Source organism: Hyperoodon ampullatus (assembly GCF_949752795.1).
Source record: "Hyperoodon ampullatus genome assembly, chromosome: 14".
NCBI lineage: Eukaryota > Metazoa > Chordata > Mammalia > Artiodactyla > Ziphiidae > Hyperoodon > Hyperoodon ampullatus.
Window position 1 is genome coordinate 71,108,294 of NC_136927.1, and position 24,055 is coordinate 71,132,348.

Genomic DNA, 24,055 nt, shown 5'->3' on the forward strand with positions numbered 1-24,055 from the left:
ACTAGTCACATTTTTAATGAAGCACCATTTTTTTTTTCTTGAAAGAATAACTAACAAATTGTGGTTATTAACATTTGGATATTTGATAAACACCTCCAAAATAAATGAATTTTATCTGTCACTTTAAGGGACACTGATGGTATTTGTTCATAATTGAGCTTCCAGTAAGAATTATAATTTGGAAAACTTGTTGTCTGTCACTATGAACTTAGGTTCCCAATACTTGAAAACTTTACTGATGAGATTTGGTGGTGATACTAGCAAATATAATACTTTGATGTTGTATAATGAAATGTGTCAACATTTGGATGATTTCTATGGTTCAGTGAATTTTTTCAAATGACCAATGTATAATGTTACAGAATAAGGACAAAATATCAAGGATAAAATATCCATTCAATGGGCAACATAAATTGATACATAACTGATATGAGAATCCAGTTATCTTCTACAAGCCAGTCTTAAAAATATTAAAAATATTTGCAAAAATGTGAACAGTGCACCTCTTCTCCCTAATTTGATTGTTTTAAAAAAATATACATTGTTTATATTAATATGTAATGATTTACTATTATTTTTTTAAAATGTAGTATGTTTAAAATGTAGCTTTAATTTCTAATAGAGCATATTGATATTCTTAGACAAAAGCCACGTGAACAAAAGCTCTCTGGGACTTCATTATTTTTTTAACAATGTAAAGGGGTCTTGGGGCCAGAAAGATTGAGAATCTCTGATCTAATAATACATTGAAAAAAAAAAAACAGAAGCGCTATCAAGATCCTCAAGGGTTTCTCACTCTTGGCACTATTAGAATTTTAGCTGGATGATCTTTGTCGTAGGGGGCTGTCCTCTACATTGTAGGATGTTTAGCAGGACCCCTGGTCTCAATTCACTAACTAGATGCCAGTAGCAGCCCCTAGTCCCAAGTTGTAACAACCAAAGTTATCTCCAGACATTGCCTCTGGGGGCAAATTAACTCTGGTCAAGGACCACTGTCACTGCTATAGGTAAACGGTTAAAGAATGTTAAAAAGATAGCTCACAAAAAAGAAACGTCAACAGTATAAAACACAGGGAAAAAATTCTGCTTTGCCAGTACACCAAGAAATTCAGATCAAAATGATATGTTCCCATTTAAAACCCATTAAATTATCAAAGTAAATGTAAATTATAATATGCCATCTCAGTGAAGTTATGGTAGAACACGTAGGATTATACAATTCCAGCAGCACTGTAAATTGATTCATCAAATTGGGGAAATAATTTGGCAAAGGCTTTCAAGACTCATAAACACCTTTATGACCTGGAAGTAGAAAGAGCATAGACTCTAAAAATCTGCATCAAATTTGAATTTTGGCTCTGAATCTTACTAGTTGTATGATCTTCCTTTAAATGTTTAAATGATATTGGAAATCTGAAGACAATAATAATGTCCCATAAATGATTATTGTGAGAACTGGATTAGATAATAATGTAAGTAAACTTCTAGTTAAAAGTGGAAAATTTAATGCACTCCATTTACCTCCTCTCTCTCCTGAGACCCCACTAACATGATGGTAAAAGATGAAAAAGCATATAAATCTGCAAGGAAAAAAAGAACAGGAGAGGGGCCGTTAGTGGATGAGAGGGTTCAGCAAAATTCTGGAAGATTGAAAATGGTCAGAAGAGTGCTATCTGTTGTGGCAGGATAAAGAAAGTCAAATCATAAAGAGATGTGAATAAAAATGGAGTTGATCTGCCCAATGGATCTCAAGTGAGACTTTGGTCTTGTGGCAATAAAATGTGGAGGATGTGAAAGTGAAATGTGGGGCTGAAAACAGGGGTGTTGATCAAAAGTCTATACCTGAAACCATCAAACCCTGGAACATGGACCTCTACATATCTACCCCCTACCCCTCAGGCAGGAGATAGGAGGTTTCATCTCTGGAGAGTTTGAATGCCTTCATCCCCCCAAAACAGCACTTCTGGTCAACTTTTACAACACCTTACTTTTAAGCACTGACTACCAAAGCTCACCAGTTAGGTGAGAAATGCCCCAATATGAAAGAGAGTAGTCAATTCAAATGGGGAAAAAATGACTCCAGAGGAAACAGAGATAATATAGGAGTCAGCAAAACCTTTATCACTCTCCAAATCAAAACATTATCCTCAGAAAAGAAATGACTGCTTCCAAAAACAAGAAGTGAGAAAAATATGAGAAAAATAAAATCAGACAACAGTAAATAGCTCTTAAAAGGAAAAGCCATGATTGCTGAAGTTTTAAACAGATGCTAGACAAGGTTGGTTATTTTTCCAGAAAACAGAACAAAATGACCAAAAAAACACCAAGAAAATCAAAGAAAAAAAGAGTATTTAATAGTAAATCTGAAATGGTAGAGCTCTGTTGGAAGAAAAATGTATTAATAGTATAATAAAGATATTGCCTGCATAAAATAGAATACTTGTACATTCTATGATGAATTTTAAAAAACACACTGCACAAAACAGGAAGAATAATGAGAGGAAGTATAGCATAGTGGTTAAGAGTCAGGCTTTAGAGCCAGACTGTCATGTTCAAATCCCAGATTAGCAACTTACTAGCTGCATGATCTTGGAAAGTTATTTAACCTTTCAGTGCTTCAGTTTCCCATCATAAAACAGGGATACAATTTGTTGTTACCTCATAGAGTTTTGATGAGAATTAACCGAGTTAATATAGATAAAGGACTTAAAATAGTGTCTAGTACATAGTGAGCTTTAAGTTAATCATACAATACTACAATAAAAATAGTATATCACTTGGCACTGAAGTAGCCTACTTTTGTCAAATTATAAAATTAGCTACTGTATATTTATTTAACTAAAACTAGTGGTATAACTACATTGGGAAGCTGGATGATTCAAGACAGACAAATTCTCATTTATAATAGCGGGAAGTAAACAGATAATGTCTGTAATCAGTAACTTTAAAATAGCACATTATGTAGCGACATTGCCAATTCCCAGAAGAAATGGCAAAGAATTAAAATGCAGTTGCCTCTGGGGCACAGGACTAGGGGACTGAAAAATGTGGAGCAGAGAATGGTTTGACTATGTGATTTCCCAATTATGTGCGCTTGTTACTTTGAGGTTTTTTAATTAAAGAATGAAAAAGGTTAATATATATGAATTGGCTGTCAGTGCCTGACATATAAGTGTAGGCACTCAATATATTTTAGTTCCATTTTACTCATTTCAGTAATTCCACTCGTGGGGATTTTTTCCTATCTAAAAATACAATACCAAAAGAAAAGCATGAATAAATATATTTATTGCTGGGTTATTTATAACAACAAACAACTGGAAATGACCCAAATTTTCAACCATATGGGAATGGCTAAGAACTGCACAAAAACCTGATGGAGTGATATAAACCTCAAACATTAAGTTTATTGTTTCAGATGGCTATGGATTGGCTAAAACCTACCACAGGCAAATACACACACACACACACACACACACACACACACACACACACACACACACACACACACACACACACAGAGTCCCTGATGTGTTTAGAGTAGAAAACAGGAACCTGAGAAAACCAAGATGTCTGCAAAGAGGAGATGGAGATAGAGTATGTCTTACTTCGTCTGGTCCCCAAAGTCCCTAATAGGGGGCTCACAGCTGCTTGGATCACTATACAAGGAGAGTTCCTTCCAAAAATCAAGGAGTATCTTTTTGAGCTGTGGCCTTTTATACTTAGAATTCACATCACTATTCAGAAAGAATGCATACTAACTATCTATGCCATTAATAGCAATTATTACAAATACTTAGGAGCCCCCTTCCTCGTCCTACAATCAGACTCAACATTAGCAAAGTCGTGGCTCACCTGGAAGTCATTCTCAGCAGCGGTTCAGCCTCCAGCTCTACACTGCTTTGAAAACCCACTGATCAGTAAAGATATTGATGAAAACTATGTAACAACAATGAAAAAAAGGGACAATGTAATGCATCTGAGTCTCCATAAAAGCTTACAGACAAGGCCTACAGCTCTCAAAGATATGAGCTGTGCAAGCCAACTTCTCTGGATCTCAGTTTTCTCACCTGAGAAAGGGGGAGCATTTTTTTCTACTTCAGTGTGATGTTGAGGGTATAAAATGAAATGATGCTTGGGAAGTCACCAATCACAGGTTCTGATCCAGAGAAGGAGCTCAAGAAAGCTCAGCTGGATGTGACTTTGGCTATCTGGCACCCAACTCCTCAGAATTGTGCTTCTCAAACTCTGGCATGTATCAGAATCTTCTGGAGGCCTTGTTAAAACAGCCAGATGGGCTCCATCCCCAGAGTTTGTGATTCAGCAGGTCAGGGGAAGGGGCCTGAGTATTTGCATTTCTAACAAATTCTCAGATAATAACATTGGTCCAGGACCAAAGTTTGAGAGCCACTGTCTTACAGGCACAAACAACTAACTGGGATAAGTGTTGAGACTTTGGAGAAGGAAGAGAAAAGCAGGTGGAAAACGTTTTCCAAGGGCTCCTCATCTTCCCTTGGTCCAGATGCCCACTAGGTAGACCTTGGTGTGTCACCTTCACCAGTTCTACCACCTCCCCAAGCTCCCGTTCAATGCTCTCCCCCCTGAACTAAGCCTCCCTTGTCAACTTGCTGAACTGAAAGATTACAACCCTAGCCCATCTGCCTGCAGCCTACGTGCTGACACGAGAGGCTACCTGTTTAGGTTCCAAGAAATTACGCATTCGTTATGGAGGAAATTAACACCTCAAAGCAAACTATAATTAGGAATTCTTCAATTTAGTTTATGCTTTTTCAATTAGGCACTCTATAATTTTAATCATGGGAGCATTAGCATGTTTCTGTAATTTATATACCTGTGGTATAACTAAGCCTGGGAAACACACTGCTCTAAACCTGAATGGAAGTGATTTTGTTTCCCTTCACACTGGCGGTATTACTGGTCCTCGAATGGAGAGACGGTGACAGTTTCAGAGGAGCCATTTGTGAGTCACAGGGGCCAATGAGAGAACTCCTGGCTTTGGAAATGTGAAGGCTGTTGCAGACCATGTGATGCCTTTTGAACATCTGGCTGATGTGTAGACATCTGCAACCAAAAACTTCAACTCCTATTGTGACTTTCAAAACATTCTCACCATTGGCAACTGCTTTGGACAACTATTCTTGGAAACTAACTTCAATTAAGCAGGAAAAGGGTGTCCTGGCAGGGGAGACGTTATCTGAGAGCCGTGGGGAGCAGATGGCTTTGAAGTGAAGAAACTGAACAATAGGCTGAAACAGCCTGGATGGGGACCAAACTCCTTTTTTTCCCCCACTGATTCCTATTCCCACTTTCCCTAATTCTGACCCTCTCTCTTAACTTCAGCTCTGCCTTTTAGCTCAAAGTGGGGCCTGAATCCTCTGTGGAAGGTAGTTCTCTTGGGATTCTGAGCAGTTCTGCAAATTCAAGGAATTCAGAGGCACATGGAAACATTTTTGTGCTTATTCAGACTGAACCTCTGAGCTTTCTGAAGGTTAGAAACCTTCATTTATTTTTTCTCTTCTTCCTGCTCTCCCCACAATAGCAAATTCAGATTTGCTGACTGCAATAAAAGGAAAAAGAACATAATCAAAACTGGCCCGGGGGGACAACGCATACAGATCCCAAGCCAGCTGAGTGACGCGCCCATATCGCTGCAGCATTCTGGCACTCAATATATTTTGTCTGATCTAAGAAAATATGGAACTTTTTATAGAGTGAAAGTTGGAAATGGATTTGTTTCTCCCAGGCTGCTCCAGCCTTCCATGAAAGAATACAGATTTGTTCAGAGACTGACTCTCAGTCTCACCCAGCATCTCTCTTCTACCTAAGCCCCAATATCTGCACAGAAGTGATATATTCAGATATGCTATCAGCGTGCAACAACACAACATGTATTTCAGACACCAGTCATTGTTGTCACCGTAAGAAAAAAGGGGTATGTTTTTAGCCCCCTTGTGGACAGGGATAGAGAAATAAGCCGGCAGGAATCCTAGCTCAGAACTTACAAGCCAAAACTGATGATCTGCACGCTGAAACATACACCAAAAAAGACACAAGAGTTCCAAAAGCTGTAAAACCCACAGGGGCAACTCTACAATAAGATGTAAAAGAACTGCTTCCCCATATCATGAGAATGAACAAACAACTGGCACCATAGAGGAGAATTCTTGGTTTCCTGTTACAGTCTCTTTTCTCCAAACCTGAGTCTACCTATAGGCTAAACCAGTGGCACTCAAGCTGTGGTTCAAGACCAGCAGGATCATCATCATCTGGGAGTCTGTTCAAAATGCAGATTCTCAGGACCAATTCCATTACCCCTAGGAATGGTCAGGGGTCTCCATATTTACTAGGTCTCTTGGTGATTCTGATAGTCGATAAAGTTTGAAAACTCTGGGGTTAAACCATTTCCCAGACTTTATCCCAGGCAAGGGTGATGCAATGGAATTAGGGAAATCCAGTTCAGTAGGTCAGGGTCTCAGCAGCAAGTCAGCCCAGTCAAAGGTCTCCTCTGGCTTTTGGTGAGATTTATATTTTCTGCCTTTGAAGCCCCCATTATATTTCTTATTTCTCATGACAGGATTCCTGGCCTTTACCTATGGCTTCAAGTGCCTACATTAATATAATAGCCTGTTTGAAACCAAATATGGACCCTGACCTCTTTCTACCAGCCCTCCCAGAGTCTAGAGCAATGCAGTCAAATAGAATTTTCTGTGATGATGGAAGTGCTGTTCAATATGGTAACCACTAGCCACATCTGCCTACTGAGGACTTGAAATGTGGACAGTGCAACTAATGAACTGAAGTTTTAATTTTCTTTAATTCTAATTAATTTAAATTTAAATAGCCTCACATAGCTGTGGCTACAGGATCGGACTAGGTAGGTCTGAAGTTTTGCCTTTGACCCCTCCTTGTGCTACTGGGGCTGCTACCCTTTGCCCTGGCCATGAATATTTACTTAATACATTTATAACCTTTATAAGTTGCTTGGTGAGCCTACACCCAAGTAGAAATGCACTAGTTAAACAGCAAACCCCAAGCAGCTGTGGCCAGGCACGAAAAGGATGGGTTGTACTGTGAAAGGGGGTAAGTACAAATTTCTTCTGCCTAATGGTTGGAGACTCTAACCTTTAAGTAGTTCTATTCCTACTAAAAAGCCAGGGCTTTCAGGATCACCTCTCTCACTGCGGGTGAAAGGAGGCAAGTCTGAGCACCTGCAGGCAGCAGGAGCGAGCATCGTGCAGAATGCTTTTTGGATGAGAGGAAACCCCCTTGGATTCTAACGTGGCACAGATCCACGCACTAGCTCAGAAGAACATCAAGAGATTGGGCTAGGGAAATGCACTTGATGGAGGCCAACTTGAAAGTCTGAACTCTGGGTAATGGCAGATAGAGAAACTGAGAGACATCCGTTATCAGCTGTGAAAGATCTGAGGCAAAGCAGTGATGCAAACGGTCACAGGGCCCAGAACAGTGTGAGAAGTGAAGGTCAGCTGAAAACAAGTGGGAGAAAAAGTGAGACCCAGGAGAAGCATCACGCAGAGCCACTGGTGCTCTTGTGAAGGGCCTCACCAGTTCCTCAGGGTGGGAAGTTTAGCATTATAAGAACTACACCTCCTTAGACAGCCCTACCATCCACAGCCTGGCCTCTTTGTTCTTTAAAATACTTGGCTTCACCTTGAATCCATTACCATCCATCTACCATCACTGCCAACACAGTCACACCCAGAGCCATATTATCCCATAGCAGGGTTCCATTACTGAAGCTTCGAGCATCTTATTATCTAAATATCAATATCTTGCCTTTCCAGCCTCTCCCAGCTTTGGACCCTCGGCCACAGATTCTTCAACAGCATTGAGGTCGCCTGGCCCTCAGTATCTCCATTATTTGCACATCTACCTTCATAGGCATTTTTAATCAAGCCTGGACCATATGGTCCACTTTAAAGCACTTTGGTTGATATCATCATCTTCCTTTTCCTATGTCCTGGGTCGAGTTATGTGTCTTCCTTCTTTTCTACTGTAAGAGCTGCTTGGAGCTCTTAGAGAAAATCGAATCACAACATGTCAACCATCTCCTTTTCTTTAAATTATTCTTCCTTTGGTTTTCATGTTTTAACTCTGCCCTGGTGTTTCTTCTACCTCTTTGGCCACTCCTTCTCCATCTCCTGTGTGGTTCCTTGATAGAGTTTCACAGAGCTCTGTCTTGTTCGTCTACACTCTTCCTGGATAAGCACATCCACTCCTCTCATGCTTCAAACACCACCTGGATGTTAATGATTCCCAAATCTAAACCCCCTGCTCTGATGCCTCTCCAGCACTCCAGGTTTGGGGAACTTAAATAGTCCTATGGTAGGAGGTGAACATGACGACCACACTCTCCTTTCCCTCACACCAGTAACAGTCTCTGTCTCCATCTGTCCAGATGGCAGACGGTCCAAAATAGAACACTCCTTCGTTCTTCATGGTTCAGCAACTGCGCCTGCTCCATTTAAAATATTCCTCCTGAAATACCTGTTTTTTCCTCCTTGTTTTGAGCCTACGGAACATGATCCAGCATCCTTTAATATCAGAGCCAATTCTTGGGAAGCTGGGTTGTTTGAGGGGCTGATCAAAGAAGACCTGCAATGCAGCTAGGATGTGCTGAAGTGAATGCAAACCCACCGAAATTATTTGGGTTTCACCCTTCTTCCCTTTTGTTTTCCTGGATGATCTTTCTGAGTGCAGCTCTGTGCCACACTTGGAGTCCCCTTGGTAGTTTCACTGGTAGTAGTTACAAGTCTCTTTAATCATAGTTACACGTCCCATTAGCTGCCATATTTAGAGTGTGGGACAGCCCCAGTGGGTATAGTTCTGCAGTAGCATTTATCCCATTTTTCCTTATTTCGGGTTGCTTCTTCTCTTATGTGGCTCCATCTCTTTTCTAATCCGGCATGATGAAATCCCAGCAGGCTGTGAGACTTGGCAACAAGTGCTGTTACTTGCAGAGCTAAATCTCACAGTTTACAGGGGAGTGCCTCTTTCCCATCTCCCCACATCACAGTACTCCTCATCTCCAGACCCCGGCAGAGGCAGCCCAGAGAGCTGGGGAACGAAGTGAAACAAGTGATGTTTCGAGAAAGAACATCTAAATGTAATTGCAGTTTCTCATCTCTACCAACGTGGACAGGGACTCATGAATTCCTCAGGCTGTGCCATGTTAATAAGTCCTCTGAATGTTCATTTCCCCTACCTTAATAGGACACCATCACATGCTGATATCTGAGAATCAGATGGTAATGATGCCAGTTTTGCTCACTGCAGCTCCAGGGACCAGCAAAACCCTACTGTGATGGCTTCACATGATCCCACTCTGGGCTTCACAGTTATTAAAGGAATCCTGCAGGAAATTTGGCAATTGTTTCCTTTACTTCCCAACAAACTTTCTCCTTTCTTTAAAAGCTGGCTGGATCTCCAGTTCGTACTGTAGCTCATCACTCTGTATTTCAGAATTTCTAGTCTTAACTAGCTGTACCTGTCAAATGCAGCTGGATCATGGATTCTCATCAGGCAGTGAAGAGAACTTGCAGTGACCTTAGAAGCCATTTGCCATGTCACACTGGCTCCTAGTATTCAGTGTGACATACCCCTGGCCCTCCAAGCTAGAGCTGCACCCTCTGTGCACTATGCCTCAAGCAGCCCAGGAGAGCGAGCCACAAGTCCTAACTGACCTTGGAGAAGGTCCCCCAGAGGTCCCCAGGGCTTGCCAAACCATGCATCTGGTCCCAGCCTGTCCGTGCCCAGTTGGTTCGTAACTCTCCCTTTCAGTTCCCAGACCACCTTTGCCACCGTTGGCCCCTCCTGGATAAAGTATCCTCATAGACCTTTCCCTCCCTCTGTGTTCCTTTGCTCAGAGAATGGCACCATCATCCATCCCATTAACCAATCTAGAAACCTGGGAGCCACCCTGGACAATGCCTTTGTCCTTTATACCCACCCCCCGCCCCACAGAGGAGCCATCGCCAAGGCTCGCCCCTGCTACCTCCTCAACTACTGGACCTCCATCACCTTCATTTCTCATTGGGACAACGATAACTGATCCCAACTCTTCCTTCTGGACTGCTCGTGTCCTCTCTGATCTGTTCTCCACACCGATGCCAGAGAGACCTTTTTAAAAAAGATAGATCTGGGCTTCCCTGGTGGCGCAGTGGTTGAAAGTCCGCCTGCCGATGCAGGGGACACGGGTTTGTGCCCCGGTCCGGGAAGATCCCACATGCCGCGGAGTGGCTGGGCCCGTGAGCCATGGCCGCTGAGCCTGCGCGTCCGGAGCCTGTGCTCCGCAACGGGAGAGGCCACAACAGTGAGAGGCCCGCGTACCGCAAAAAAAAAAAAAAAAAAGATGGATCATACTGTTCACTTGCTTAAAATCCTTTCTCTGATGCCTCATTGCTCTTAGTATAAAAGTCCTTGCTACGGTAATAACACAGCCCTGGGTTACCTGGCCCTTTCACATCCAATCTCATCACGCGCCGTCCTCTCTTGCATTTTCTCCCCCACTGCAGTCCTACCGGCCTTTCAGTTTCTCTCACATTATCTCTTGACCGCCCCATCTGGGGCTGATCCACCTCTTATAGGAAAAAGTGAGACAAAGAAGGAAGAAAAACCAACAAAGTGTGCACTGTCGAGCAGGCTCCCATTGTGGGAAGCCGGGGCTCAGTCCTCCTGGGGATGTGTGAGGAACCGTGTGGCATGCACTTCAGAATGGTCCTTTCAAAGGATGGGAGGCAAGGCTCTGATGCCTGGATTCTCATCCCACATTGGCTGAGAGTTCCCCTGTAGCACTAAATTATTTGCATTCCTGAGCTGTACCTGCTTGCTCAGACTAAGCCAGATCCGTGGGGCTTTGGAGAAAGAATTAGGGCCAAAAGGCAGAAAAAAAAAAGGGTGGGCGCTGGTGCTGGAGGTGGGATCCTATAACTTTGCATGGAACTATCCAGCTTAGCCACAGCTGAAATCAGAGGTGGGATGGGGAGGTGACATGGACCCCCATGAGAATGGTCTACAGCTGATAACAGTCTGTCACGAGTGTCAGTGGCACTGTTAGTTCAGAGCTGTATCTGCCATTAGGATGGCAGCAGCGTGTGGGCCTGTTTAGCTCATTTCTGGGTCTCCAGAGCTCAGCACGGTGTCTGGCATGTGGCTGTTTGCTGAAATTCAAAGTAGATATTTATTGACTGAATTAGTTAATGAATTGATAAACAAATGAATGCGTGAACAGATAAACATGATTCATCTCCTAGGATCTGGTCTCACCTCTCCTGCTTGGTTCTGACTCCATGTACCCACTCTGGTCCCAGTATTTATAAAGTCTCAGTTCAGGGAGCTCATGGGAGTCTCCACACCCCTTCCTGAGGGGCTCTGGATCTGTTCACTTTGATTTCACAACACCAAGTGGCACGTTCTTCAAGTAGAGGGCACTGCTCTTACTCCTTGTTTTGCTGGCCCTTCAGTGGTTGAGACCTCCTAGCCCTGTCTGCTTGGTTTGGTGTTTCTGAAAGGTGCTCAAATCTGAGAATCCATTTTTGAGAATCGTTGTGAGGATTCTGTGACACCCTTGTAGACAACTGCACGTTCCCTGACACGTCACATGCACGCCAGCACAATCTTGCAGTGAAGCTTACACAGTGGTAAAGGGCACCTAGCAAACAGGCATCGGCTGCAGCAGGACTCAGAGAATAATCCTGTCAGGACCACCCAGGGCAGGCAGCCACCTCTTGTCTCAACAGCTTGGCCAACCCCAGGAGCAAACTGAACAACTGCCAATGACACTTTACATAGTTTAGCTTATTTGACCTTTAAAACAATCTGCGACATGGGTATTCCCATTTTACCAACAAGCAGCTTGAGGTTCAGAGAAATTAAGAATCTGACCCTAAGCCATCAGATAAGTCAATTGCATAAGGGGATCTCATTCTAGGAGCTTCTGCTGTTCCAGCGTATCCAACTGGGAAGTCAGCTGTGGCAGGAAGAACATGAGAGATCTCAGGTCTGAGCCTGTGGGACCCCAGTTCCTGCCCCCAAGGAGGTCACAGGTTGGTAGAGACTGAAACTGCAAGTCCCCCGTGGGAGCCCAAGGCAGAGCTGACGCATCCTGCTGCAGGATGGGAGATGGTCCTGGATGCAGCAGATTTGACCTGGATGCTGGGGAGGTGGAGGATGCCATGCCTGGCAGAGAGAATGGCACAGACAAGGGCTTGACTGCTTAGAGGAGAACAAAAAGTTGGCCATCTGCCTGCCAATGCTCCCCATACCCTTCAGGAAAAAGTCCAAATCCCAAGTGAAGACCTTTACCTAGCTCTAGCTCACTTCTTTGCCTCTCTCCTCATCTCTGTGCCCCAAACACAACATGCACCTCCTCTACCTCAGCTCCTGCACATGTCGCTTCCTCCTGGGCCAAGCTCCCCCTCCTCTGGCAGGTCTCAGGCAATACTGCCTCCAGGAAGGCCTCCTGGCCCCTGAGCTCACCAGGCTAATGATGGCTGCCTCCGCACTGAACTCTCGTACACACCTCCAACGAAGTACACAGGCTCATCCGCATTGTTTCTTTTACTGTTTATCTTACCTATAGACCTGCACATCCAAACGGTAGCCACTAGCATGGGTGACTCTTTATATTTAAATTAATGAAAATAAAAATTTTAAAGATCAGTTCCTCCGTCGCACTAGTCCTATTTCAAGTGCTTAATAGCCACGTGTCGTTAGTGACGACTCTATCAGACAGCAGATATAGGACATTTCCATCAACGCAGGCATTTCTATTGGACTGAGCTCTCACAGGAAAGGAGGCAGGTAAAGGCAGGGCCTGTAAAGTGCATCTCAACTGTCCCAGTACCCTGTATCTACCAGGTACCACCAGATTTGCTGAATTCCTTACTTACTTAGCTGTTGTTTTTTTCCGTTTTTTGTTTGTCTTTTGAACTACCTACGAAAGCCAGACCCTGTCCCAGGGAAAGGAATCCATTAGTGTCAAACTTCCAGGTTGCCCGGAGCTCACAGTCTAGTGAGGGGCATGCAAGAAACGAAACCAAAGCAAACATACAAACAAATGTATATAACACAATTAAAAGCTCATGAAAGAATGATGAAGGAAGCGTACATGGCGCTGTTGAGTAAAACCTGCTAGAGGGACAGGGTCAAAGGAAATGGAATCAGAAACGAAGGTCAGAACCAGATTCAGATGGACCTTGAATTCCATGCTAAGAAGCCTGAACATAATGCGGTAGGAAGCCAGTGACCCATTTAAGAATTTTAAGCAGGAAAGTTAACTTGATCCAATCTGTGCTTCCAAAAGACCAGTCCAACAGTCCCTCGGCGGGGGAGGGACTGAAGAAAGAGGAACTTACGACAGGCAGACCAGAAAGCCGTCCTGGCAGGTCAGGAAAGCGGGGTGGAGAGTGGCAGAGAGAGACGAAAGAGCTAATCCCAAAGCTCCCAGGGACTGACGGGATGGGAAGGAGATAGCAGGGGCTGGGGCGGGGAAGGCATCTTCAAGGAAGCCCGCTGGGGATCCAGAGGAGGGTCTGCTACAGAATCTGGGGCTCTGCCCTGGACTCCCCACTTCAGGGACTGCATTATGGGTGATTAATTCACGGCCGAGTTACTTTCTTATGAAGGTTACCACAGTTCCATCAGCATGACAGGTGGGGTGTAGGCGTGTGCCGAGCTGAATATTAGATTCTAGTCACTGTGTGATTGATCTTTTAAGCAATTCTGGGATTCTGTCACTTAAAAACCAATAAATCTTTGAAGGCCTGGGGAAAGCAATGCAAAAGCAATACATCGGGCTTCCCTGGTGGCGCAGTGGTTGAGAGCCCGCCTGCCGATGCAGGGGACACGGGTTCGTGCCCCGGTCTGGGAGGATCCCGCGTGCCGCGGAGCGGCTGGGCCCGTGAGCCATGGCCGCTGAGCCTGCGCGTCCGGAGCCTGTGCTCCGCGATGGGAGAGGCCACAACAGCGCGAGGCCCACATACCGCAAAAAAAAAAAAAAAAAAAAAAAAAAAAGCAATACATCTCCATTGTGGAGTATGAGAAAAAGAGGCCACGCTGCCAAGGTGGTTTGGCTGGAGCAATGGGGGGGCAGGAGCCCCACGTGGCCATCTTTCCTCCCCACCGCCTCGCCTCCCTGCATGCTCAGTCCTACCAGTCAGAGTCAGAGCCACAGGGCTTCAGAGGTGCAGCGAGCAGTACAGCAGGGGCTGGAGTTTGGCTCAACCAGGCCTGTGTGTGGGTGGCCTGGAGGCTGAGGCTCAGGTGTGAGTCTGCTGGAGAACAGGCAGACTCTCCACTCAGAGAGAGTTATGCTGGGCTTCACAAGTTACTGGCTGCGCCCACGTGACCAGAATTGCCTTGTTTACCCCTCGTTCCCTAGGTTGGAAGAGGTTCACTCCACAGCATCCCACCAGAAGGTCACCCAGGCATCATGTGACATCCCAGGCACGAGGAACTCAGAACAATGAACTCAGAGGCAGGAAGCTAGGTCCGTGGACTGGCTCTATGTGACCTTGGGCCAATCATTTAACATCTTAGATTTCAGCTTCTCCTCTAAAATGGAGGTGGTATTTCCTGTGCAGCTTACCCACTGGGTAAGTGACGGTCAGAGGCTACAGTGGAATGAAAGGAACTATCAACTATAAAACACGATTCCGGGCATCCTTGACCCAGTGCATCTGGAGAGCTCTCGGTGTCCTGTGGTCACAGAGTGAGTTTGCTGGTATCTCAAGGCTCGTGCTTCCCCTGCCTGCAGGGCTCCACACCGGTCCGCTTGCCTGGGCTGTGCCCACCTCTCCAGCCTGTCTACTCCTCCTCTCAGTCAATACAGTCACTGTCTCTACTGGCTTCATGTTATCTTGTTTTGCCGGTTTCATTATTCTGTTTCTTTAATGGCTTAACGGTCCCCTCCCTGCCCCGTTCACAGGTACACTTACTGGATGATAAGCCTCAGCAGGACAGGTGTGTGTCTCTCTTGCTTCCTGCTGTAACCTCATTGCTTACCTCAGTTCCTGCTCAATAAATATTTGTTGAATGACTTAATGGTCAGCTGCCTCCCATGGGGCACTCCAGTGCCCAGAGTTCAAGGTGACAAAGGGTTAAAGTAACTGAAGTCTACTGTGATATTCCACTGCTGTCACTGCGGCTGTCCTGGAAGCCTTGTTGGCTGGCACTGATGAGTCTCTTCCCTTCTTGGCAAATGCCCAAGCAACAGTCTGAAAATAACTCCAGAAACTCAGTGTCTACCCACCCTCAGTGATCCAGAGCCTTGAGAAGAAAAGCAGCCAGACTCTTCCAGACACCAGGCATTGCCCCTTTGAGCAGTGACATTTATTTTCAATTTCTGTCCGATGGAAATGTCACCAAAATACATCCCGTATGACTTTCTCCTCGGGAGGTGGCGTGGCTAGAGAGACGTGAGTGTTGGCTTAGGGGCGACTGAACGGGGTTTAAATTCTGCCTGCACCACTTGCTCTTTCCATGGCTTGGGTCAATGCCCTTAGCTTCCACGTATCTCAGTTTCCATATCTGCACAATGGGGAGGCTATTATGGCAATGCTGTGAGGATGCAAACAGTTTACATATAGCGACAGGCACTCGGCTGGTGCGTGCTCATCAAATGGAAGCTAGCTGGCTCTTTTAAATTGAAGACGTGGGACCTAATGGTACATTTTTTAGGGTGAACCAGAAACAACAAATGAATACCCGTGGCTGTGAGGGGCAGCGGGGGCTACAGCACGTGGACCTCCTCGTTTCTTGAGTCCCTGTGTCGGTTTTGTAGAGTTGTCCTGTTTTTCGCACCCTGCCGACTGTCATTTCTCACTGCTACTGGGGCATTTCCATTCCCACCTGCTAATGTACCGTGGTCTTAGGATGCATGAGCTCATTAAACAGATGTGCAAACTAAGTCTGTAGGCTCAGGAGGAAAGTGTAAGGGGCTTATCTCTGTGGAGGCTAGAAAAGCTTTCCCAAGAACATCGGTTTGGGATGCTCAGAAGACCACTTTGCTGGTCTCTGGAGTCAGGCAGGCCTGGGTACGAGTCCTGGCTTCATCACTTACAGGCTCTGTGACCGTGAACTTTAGTTTCCTCATTTCAAACAGGGAGATAATAGTACTACTCATAGGTTAGTAGAGATTAAATTCTTGGATCATAGGAGTTGCCCAATAAAACATGGTGATAATTACTCCCATCTGTGTTCAGCTGGCTTTGAGGAGTTTTCAGAGGTTCACAGACATATAATCTGATTCATCCTGAGGATGGGTCCCTGATCCTCTGTACAAAAATTAACTTTATTCCTATCAGTAGGAAGGACACAGATTACTTATTTCTCAGGACAATCAGAAAAGACATTTTTCTGAATTTGTGCCAGAAAGAAGTTAGGGGCTCTTAAGGAAAAAGCAAAGCACCTCCTTCCCCACCCTGAAATCAGGGTCTTGAACAGCTTTGGAAGTTTGAACAGGAAGGAAGCGGGTAACACTGTGACCCTATAGTGGGGTGGATTTGCAAAAACCATTTTGAACAGAACTTCCAAAGTTCCACAGAGAAGAAGCAAAGCTAACGAAGGAACTAACTCTCTGACAGCCTGCGCTGCTTTGGCTCACATGTCCACCTCATTAAGCTTTGGTGAAATATCGCCAGTGTATTCTTTCCAGATAAGGAAAACTGAGGTTCAGAGAGATTAAGCATCTTGCCCAAGGTCACACAGCAGCATTAGATCAGCATGTGAACCCAGGTTCACTGCCACCGAACTCACATCCTTTTCATTGCCCCACATAGCAGCCAGAAGACTGTGGGAAGCTGGGCTGAATCCACAGCCACCAAGAAGCCACACAGTGGGGTGCCAGCTGACCAGGTTCTTTTGCTGACAGTTTTGTAGGCTTGTAGCAATGAAAGGTGACCCTTGGGTCTACCATAGAAAGGTCCTGGGTTTTAGGGCAGATCTGGCCTCTGACCCTGGGTCAGCTGCTAACTTATACAATACTAAGCTTCTCTTTTCTGGGCCAGACTCCTGCCATCTGGGAAGCTTTCTGAGACTCTGAAACATGCCCAGTGCTGCTGTATGACAGAGGTAAGAGCTGTGAAGGGGAGGTGAGACGTGGGTGGCCAAGATGGAATGTGCGACTGGGCACCTGGAGGACGTGTGTTCAAGCTCAGCCTTCCTACTCCCTGTCTGTGCGCCCTTGCGCGCATTTCTGAGCCTCAGACTCTTCATCTGAAAAGGAGGATAATGTATCTCAGTGTATAGAGGGAAATAAATGACAATGTGGCATAAGAGTAACAGGAAGAAACACAGTAACTCAACAACTCCTTGTTTGATGTCAGAGCCACCATCCGCTCTGGCTCATCACAGGTAGGACAGTCCTGGAACAACCTTTGTGTGGAATATATGGCAAATGTTCTTAGTTCAGTGCCCACAACCTCTATCCACACATGTTTGAAGGTCTGAAGATCCACCTTACTTAGGATAGAACACTTTCCGAAGTCTATAGAATAGATGGGAACTTCCAAACTGGCAGCTGATTCTATCTGCTCCAGTGCCTATAATTCCTGGGTAGAGTTGGACCCGGGTTGGCCAACAGGTAACTAGAGCATCTCAATAGCCTCCTTCCCGGCTGGTCTCCCAGCCTACAGTATCATAAAAGAGACACTGCATGTGGCTATTCAGTGGCTCCCCAGGGCCCCTCAAACAAGGTTGAGCTTCTCAAACGTGGCCCTTGTTCCCACCCCACCACTCCTGCCTTGACCTTTATGCTAAGGCAAATCTAACGATTCCTGGTTGCGCCCCACCATGTCAAGCTTCCTCTTTCCTCCTTGCCTTGTTCATGCTGGACCCTGTTACCACTCTGGGGAGATCTTAGACCACATTTAAGATATAGCTCAGTGTCACCTCCTCTGGGACTTCTCTCCTGTGAGCTCTTGTAATGGCCTATGTGCATCTCCACAAACATACACTGTAGTGCAGTTATGTTTTCACATTTCTGTCTCCCTAACTAGAGTTTGACTTTCTTTAGAGCATGAGTTATACACAGTTAGTTCACTAGCCTGTCCCAAGCACTTAAACAGTGCCTGACACGAGTGAGTGCTCAAGGAACGTTTATCGAATGAATGAATAAGTGAATCGTTTTCATCCCCTGTGCGCCGCTCCATTCCTGGCATATAAAATACTCCATGCATGCTCGTTGAACTGAACTGAGCTAACTTGAAAGCTGTTCTACCCAACACTCTTGCTTGGCTTTCAGGGTCTGTAGTCCCTTGAGCTCTGAGCAAAAGCCAGCAGTCAACATCGGAGCTGCTGCCCTTGTACATAGTGTAGCTTATTTAAAAGAGATCACCACCTTCCTGACAGCCGTGAGCCCATGGACTTCCATGGGATCAGCTTAGCTACTGAGATGCTTTCACTGCCTGGGCTATAGGTATACTCCTAGACTCCAGCAGCCTCTTGTTAAAATCAGCAGTATGACTCTGAATTCAAGTCCCCTGTGGAACACCAAGGCCATAAACTGGACCAGCCCTGAGGTCATGTCCCATTCATAATCTCTGAACAGGTTGTTTTTAGCATTCAGTGAATCTATCTACTTGTCTGTTAATGGCAGTTGGATACATAAAGGTGATCTTGCCAGGATACTGTGTTTCTGGGCCTCCAACCGGACTAAATACATTTACCATAGGTGTGTTCCAGAAAGTTCTCTCCCAGTCCTCCTCAGGTCCCCATCAGCACATTCCCGCTAAACCAGTCCCAGTGGCCCACAGTAGGGAGACAGGGCTCCTGGCTCAGTAGCCCCTCTGAACGGGGCTTGGGGCTGCGGACCCTTTTCCTCCAGGAAGCCTTGCTCCTGGCCAGTCTTGCCCATGGGCATTGCCAGTGACATCATTCAGCTGGAAACGTGCACGGTGCAGAGAAGGAAAATGGCAAACGCCAGGTTAAGCACCCTCCTCACCTGACAGGGGCTCCCCGAGACTGAGCGGGCTTCAGCATCACTGTGATGGTCGTGTCTGTTTCATTCAGTGGGGTGTCTGTGTCATATTCAGGCATCGATGGAGCTGGACAGAGAACAGAGAGAAGGGAGCTTAGCAAAGGTCCCAAACCCCTCTCATCACCTCCCTCAAGACACTCAGGATGCCTAGAAGGGAGGTGTTTGGGGAAGGGTAGGATGAGAGTCACATGGCATCCCACGCTTTCAGCAAAGGAGGCCCTGACTTCCAACCTGCCCGTAGGTTCCTTCAAGGTACAGAAGAGTCTGGAGAAGGGTAGCAATGATGTGGCTGGTAACCCTCATGAATCAAGAAGTTCCATACCAAATAAACAGATGAATGCAAGAAATATAAGTACTTAAAGATGTGAATGCAGATGTGAATGTCAACCCTAAACATGTTTAAAATGCAAATGCAAATTACAGCAGTGATTAACTAGTTCCTCTTATCTTTCTTTTTCTTCCTGAGACCCTCCCTTCTGATAGAAGTGTAACTAAATCTAATCCCTTGGGAAGGTAATTTAGCCATTTGTATTAAGAGCTATTAAACCCACATCGGTTTTAATTCAGTATTTCAATTTCTGGAATTTAATCCTAAAGTCATAATACAAGCCAAGAAATTAAACTTTATTCTGTAACATGTTTATTGAAGCGTTATTTTATAAAAACACGGAAGCACCGAATATATCCAACCACAGGGGAATGTTTAATTAAATTACGTCCATCCACTTGACAGAACATTATAATGAAAGCAATGTAGCAACATGGAAGATGCTTATGGTTTAAGGATAAGTGGAAACATTAAGCTACAAAAAACACGGTGGGTCTGTATCTATGCAAAATATGGATGCAGATCAGAACTGCATGCGTATTCTGAAAAAATGTAAATTGTAAAAAAAAGGGGTCTGAGATAATTCTGCTTTGATGCTGTCTGGTGGGGGAGGGCACCCTACTGGCGATGGCAGGTGACATCCTGGACTGCTATGGCTCTGTAACAGTCACTCATTTGTTTGTTCATTCATTCATCAGACGTTTCATAAGAACCTGTGCTGTGCCCTGCACTGCCAAAAGGAATACTCCTGAAAATCAATCACATTTTTACAAATCAATCTGTATGGGGAAAATGTACTATTTAAGGCAACTGTGTGCTAGATAAATTATCTGGTGAATCACTCAGCATTCCCTCTGGTCTAGTCTAATGGATATATTTTTTATACTTTAGGAAGTTCATGGATTAGGTTTTCTCCATGAGATTACAGCAGTGACACACAAGGGACTGCACTGTCCTTGTTGCTCCAAAGTCACATGGTGATGGTTGGCTCTGCCCTTTTTCACTCCCAGGAATATTAGGAATGGAAAACACCACCACCACCACCTTTCTTCCTTTCCCCTTTCTAGGACAGATACCTGAAATTTTGGTGGCGATCCTGGTGGTAACAGGGGGCCCAAAGCCCTTTGCTGTGCTGGCCTTGATGGTGAAAGAGTAGGTGGTCCCGGGGTACAGACCCACAAAGAGGTGGTGGGTTTCATTCCGAAGCTTGAACACTTTGCCCCTCTGGCTGGAGAGGTCAGCACTCGGGTCCAGTGAGCCCACAGCCTTGTAGTTGATCTGTACAAGGAACCAGCAAACAAACATATCAGCGCCTCACCCAGGAAGCTGGGTGGAGTCCATATGGAAGAACATCAGGGGAGGAAAGCAGAAGGCGTGTGAGCTTGGTCAGCACTTCTGCTGTTAGCATCCACCTTACAGATGATCCCAGCCTTCCAATACTCCATGGCTGATGCTCTGGAGCATTGCTATCCAATAGAAATCAAATTTAAGCCACATACATAATTTTCAATTTTCTAATAGTCACATTAAAGGAAGAAAATAAGAACATAAAGTAAAATTAATTTTAGTGATACATTTTGTTAAACCCAGTAGATGTAAAATGTTATCATTTCAACCTGCAATCAACATAAAAACTTAATGAAATATTTTATATTCTTTTATTCATATTAGGTCTTAGAAATCAAGTATATATTTTACCATATGGTACATCTCCATTTGGACTAGCCACATTTCAAAAGCGCAGGGACCCTGTGTGGCTACTGGCCATCACATTGGACAATGTGGCCATAGAGCAGTGTCCAAGTGTAGCATCCTGATAAGAATTATCTGGAAGCCTAGGTATAGGGAGGGTGGGAGGGAGGGATACACAAGAGGGAAGAGATATGGGAACATATGTATAACTGATTCACTTTGTTATAAAGCAGAAACTAACACACCATTGTAAAGCAATTATACTCCAATAAAGATGTAAAAAAAAAAAAACTGAATACATGCTGGCAGAAAACAGTAAATAAAAACCCTGCCAAAAAGGAGGATTTGCTAAAGAAAAAAAAAAATGCAGCTCATGCATCCCCCTACTCCACATGGTGCTCTCTGGTGCTTTCTTGTGCATTATCTAGTTTGTCTTCCCTAAAACCTTGTGGATGTCAGAGTATTTATTCTCATTTTAATGTTGGAGAAACTGAGGCTCAACTGGCAACAATGTGTATTAAACCAGCGCTTTTCGAAATATCTATGGTGAAGACCCAGTTCTGTTTCCCAGTCCACTGCGGACCCATAATGATCCAAAGACCACATCACACGTGACTCATCATGTGAGTCTGGCAATAACCAAACTGTTCTACATTATGTGCAAGGAGACGTGTCCACCGACCACACATATAGGTGTCACAGCAATGTCAAGGCCCTAAGAAGTTTCTAGATGCTCACTCTCAACTTCTGCACTTATCCTGCTGTGAATGTAACAAAACAGCTGGCATCCCTGGCACTGGCCCCCAAGGATCACACTCTGAGAAGCACATTTCTAAATTACACAGTTGTTAAAGAGGCAAACTCAGGGTTTTTTTGTTTATCTAGTTTGTTCTATTAAAAGTGTTTTATTAGAGTATAATATATATACAGAAAATTATACAGCTCAATGAATTTTTACTAACTGGACAGGACCATCTAACCACACCCAATCAAGAGACACAACATTACCAGACCCGAGATTTTCCCCTCATACCCCCTTCCAATCCTTTCCCTCCTCCCCCCAGCACGGATACCCTCTACCCTGATGTCTAACAGCATAGACTAGCTCTGCCTGGCTTTGAACTTTATATACATGGAATCCTACAGAGTGTACTCTTTAGTGTTGGGTTCTTTCTCTCGACGTCCTGTGTGAGATTCATGTGGCTGTCACATGCAGCCACAGATCAGGCATTGTCACGGTTATGCGGTGTCCTATCACTGACCCAAGAGTAAACCCAGATCTGTTGGGTTTCATTCATTCATTCACTCATTTGCTCCTCCACAACCATTCCCCGCATACTCCTGGACTATTCCAGGGCCTGCACTGTGTGCTCCCATGCCCTAGCAAATGAATGCAATGAACACAAGCTAGGCCCTGTCCTCAAGGTCTTCTGTTCCAGAACGAGGTAAGTCAACTACACAGACACCTCACATCACTTTGTCTTTTGTCAGGAACGTCCGATGCTTGTCAGGAAGGCCAAACCCAGGCAGAAAAGGTAATATACCAACTTTACTTCAAAAATAAGCAGTTGGCTGTTTCTGGCTAGGGCACCAAATGTTCCAGAGAAAGCAGTCACTTCTCTCTCCCCTGTGAAGCAGGAGCAGTGCAGTGTAGCAACGGATGTCACATGTCAAGGACAGAGGCCAGACTTTGTCTGAAGTGCAGTGAGCCCAGGAGGAGAAATGTACAGAACTGAAGGAACTGGCCATTGTGCTAGCAGAGCTGGTACGGGCACCCATCTAGCAGATCCCTGGGGGGGCCACCTGGTCACCCCGCCCACTCCAGCCCTTCTCAAAGGCAAGCACTGCAAACATCTGCCTCTTTTTGTTTGAGGGCTTTTTCCGTGGGTACTCACAGGAAGTGCTGGTTAATTCACACCCCCGGAGGAGACTGGATTAATGGGAGTTGATAAATGCATTCCACAGCTCCTCTTGAGATACCCCTGCAGCATCCCTGGGATTTCCCTGAGGGATGCCACTCCACTTGCCTCCATAGGTAGTCGACTGGAAAACACACCCATCGTTGGCTACTTTCTTTCCCTTCCCCACTCCCTAGTATTTCCCACACTTAATAATCTGCTCGTGCTCAAATCCTTGTCTCAGGCTCTGCTTCTGAGAAATGCCAAACTAAGGCGAAGTGCTCAGGGAGGTATCTCAGGGGAGAACTGAACTAATACCTGGGGGGGATACAGAGTCAGAGCAGAGGAAGGAGCACTCTAGATTCTAGGCAGAGGGAACTAACCAGGCAAAGACCTGGGGTGGGAAAAGGCTTGGGAGAACCAAGAAAAGTCCAGTGTTGACTGGATAGTGGTGAGCAAACAGGAGAGCTGTGTGCAGCTGGATTCCAGTTTTCCCCAGTGGCAGATGTTTGGAGAGCTCTGCCTGTGTCTGCTAACCCAGGCCACCAGGGGAGAAGACGTGCTGGAGCATCCTTTGCAAATTCTGCCCCCGTCCCCTGCCTGGGCTGATGGCAACTACATTGATATACAGACAATGGGTGGTAAAATTCATGCCTTATTTACTAGCCAATTCCTTTTCTGTGCTCCAAATTCAATCCAGAAGCGACTCAATTTCCACCTAGCTGTCAGTATAATATACTGTGCTCCTCTGCTCTCCTAACCTTTCCTGCTATTACAGGATCCTCACTTACTTGTAATGAAACACTATGAATACATCAATGTATGTTAATATAGCGTGTCTTCAATTTTTTATGAAGGGCTTCACCAAATCTAATTCCCGCTGCTTTGTCAGAAACAGTCTTTGAAAAATTTAACTTTCAAGTTTTACGAAGTTAGTGTGGGATCGGGCTGGGGAGGGAAAGGAGGAAGGTGAGAAAAATTGAATGGGATGGAGCTGGGACCGTAAAACGCATCCTGCAATGTGACTCTTCATTTGCAAGTGGAGAGAGAGGAGGATTTGTTAGAATAGCAAACATAAAATAAGGAGGTAGTAGGGGAAAGAGTGCTGAGTTGCGTATC

At 45.0% G+C, this 24,055-nt stretch overlaps 1 protein-coding gene across 10 annotated transcripts in view; it reads right to left on the minus strand.

Annotated features, from left to right (window-relative positions):
- The window catches only part of PTPRT (protein tyrosine phosphatase receptor type T), a gene marked incomplete at both ends in the record, with an annotated part of 1,101,453 nt that overhangs the window by 273,080 nt on the left and 804,318 nt on the right, over window positions 1–24,055 (minus strand). For all 10 annotated transcript variants that reach the window (XM_079719321.1, XM_079719325.1, XM_079719327.1 and 7 more), the window contains 2 exons: window positions 18,983–19,085; window positions 20,423–20,624. In XM_079719321.1, the coding sequence (XP_079575447.1) occupies window positions 18,983–19,085; window positions 20,423–20,624 (305 nt within the window). The remainder of the gene's footprint in view (window positions 1–18,982; window positions 19,086–20,422; window positions 20,625–24,055) is intronic.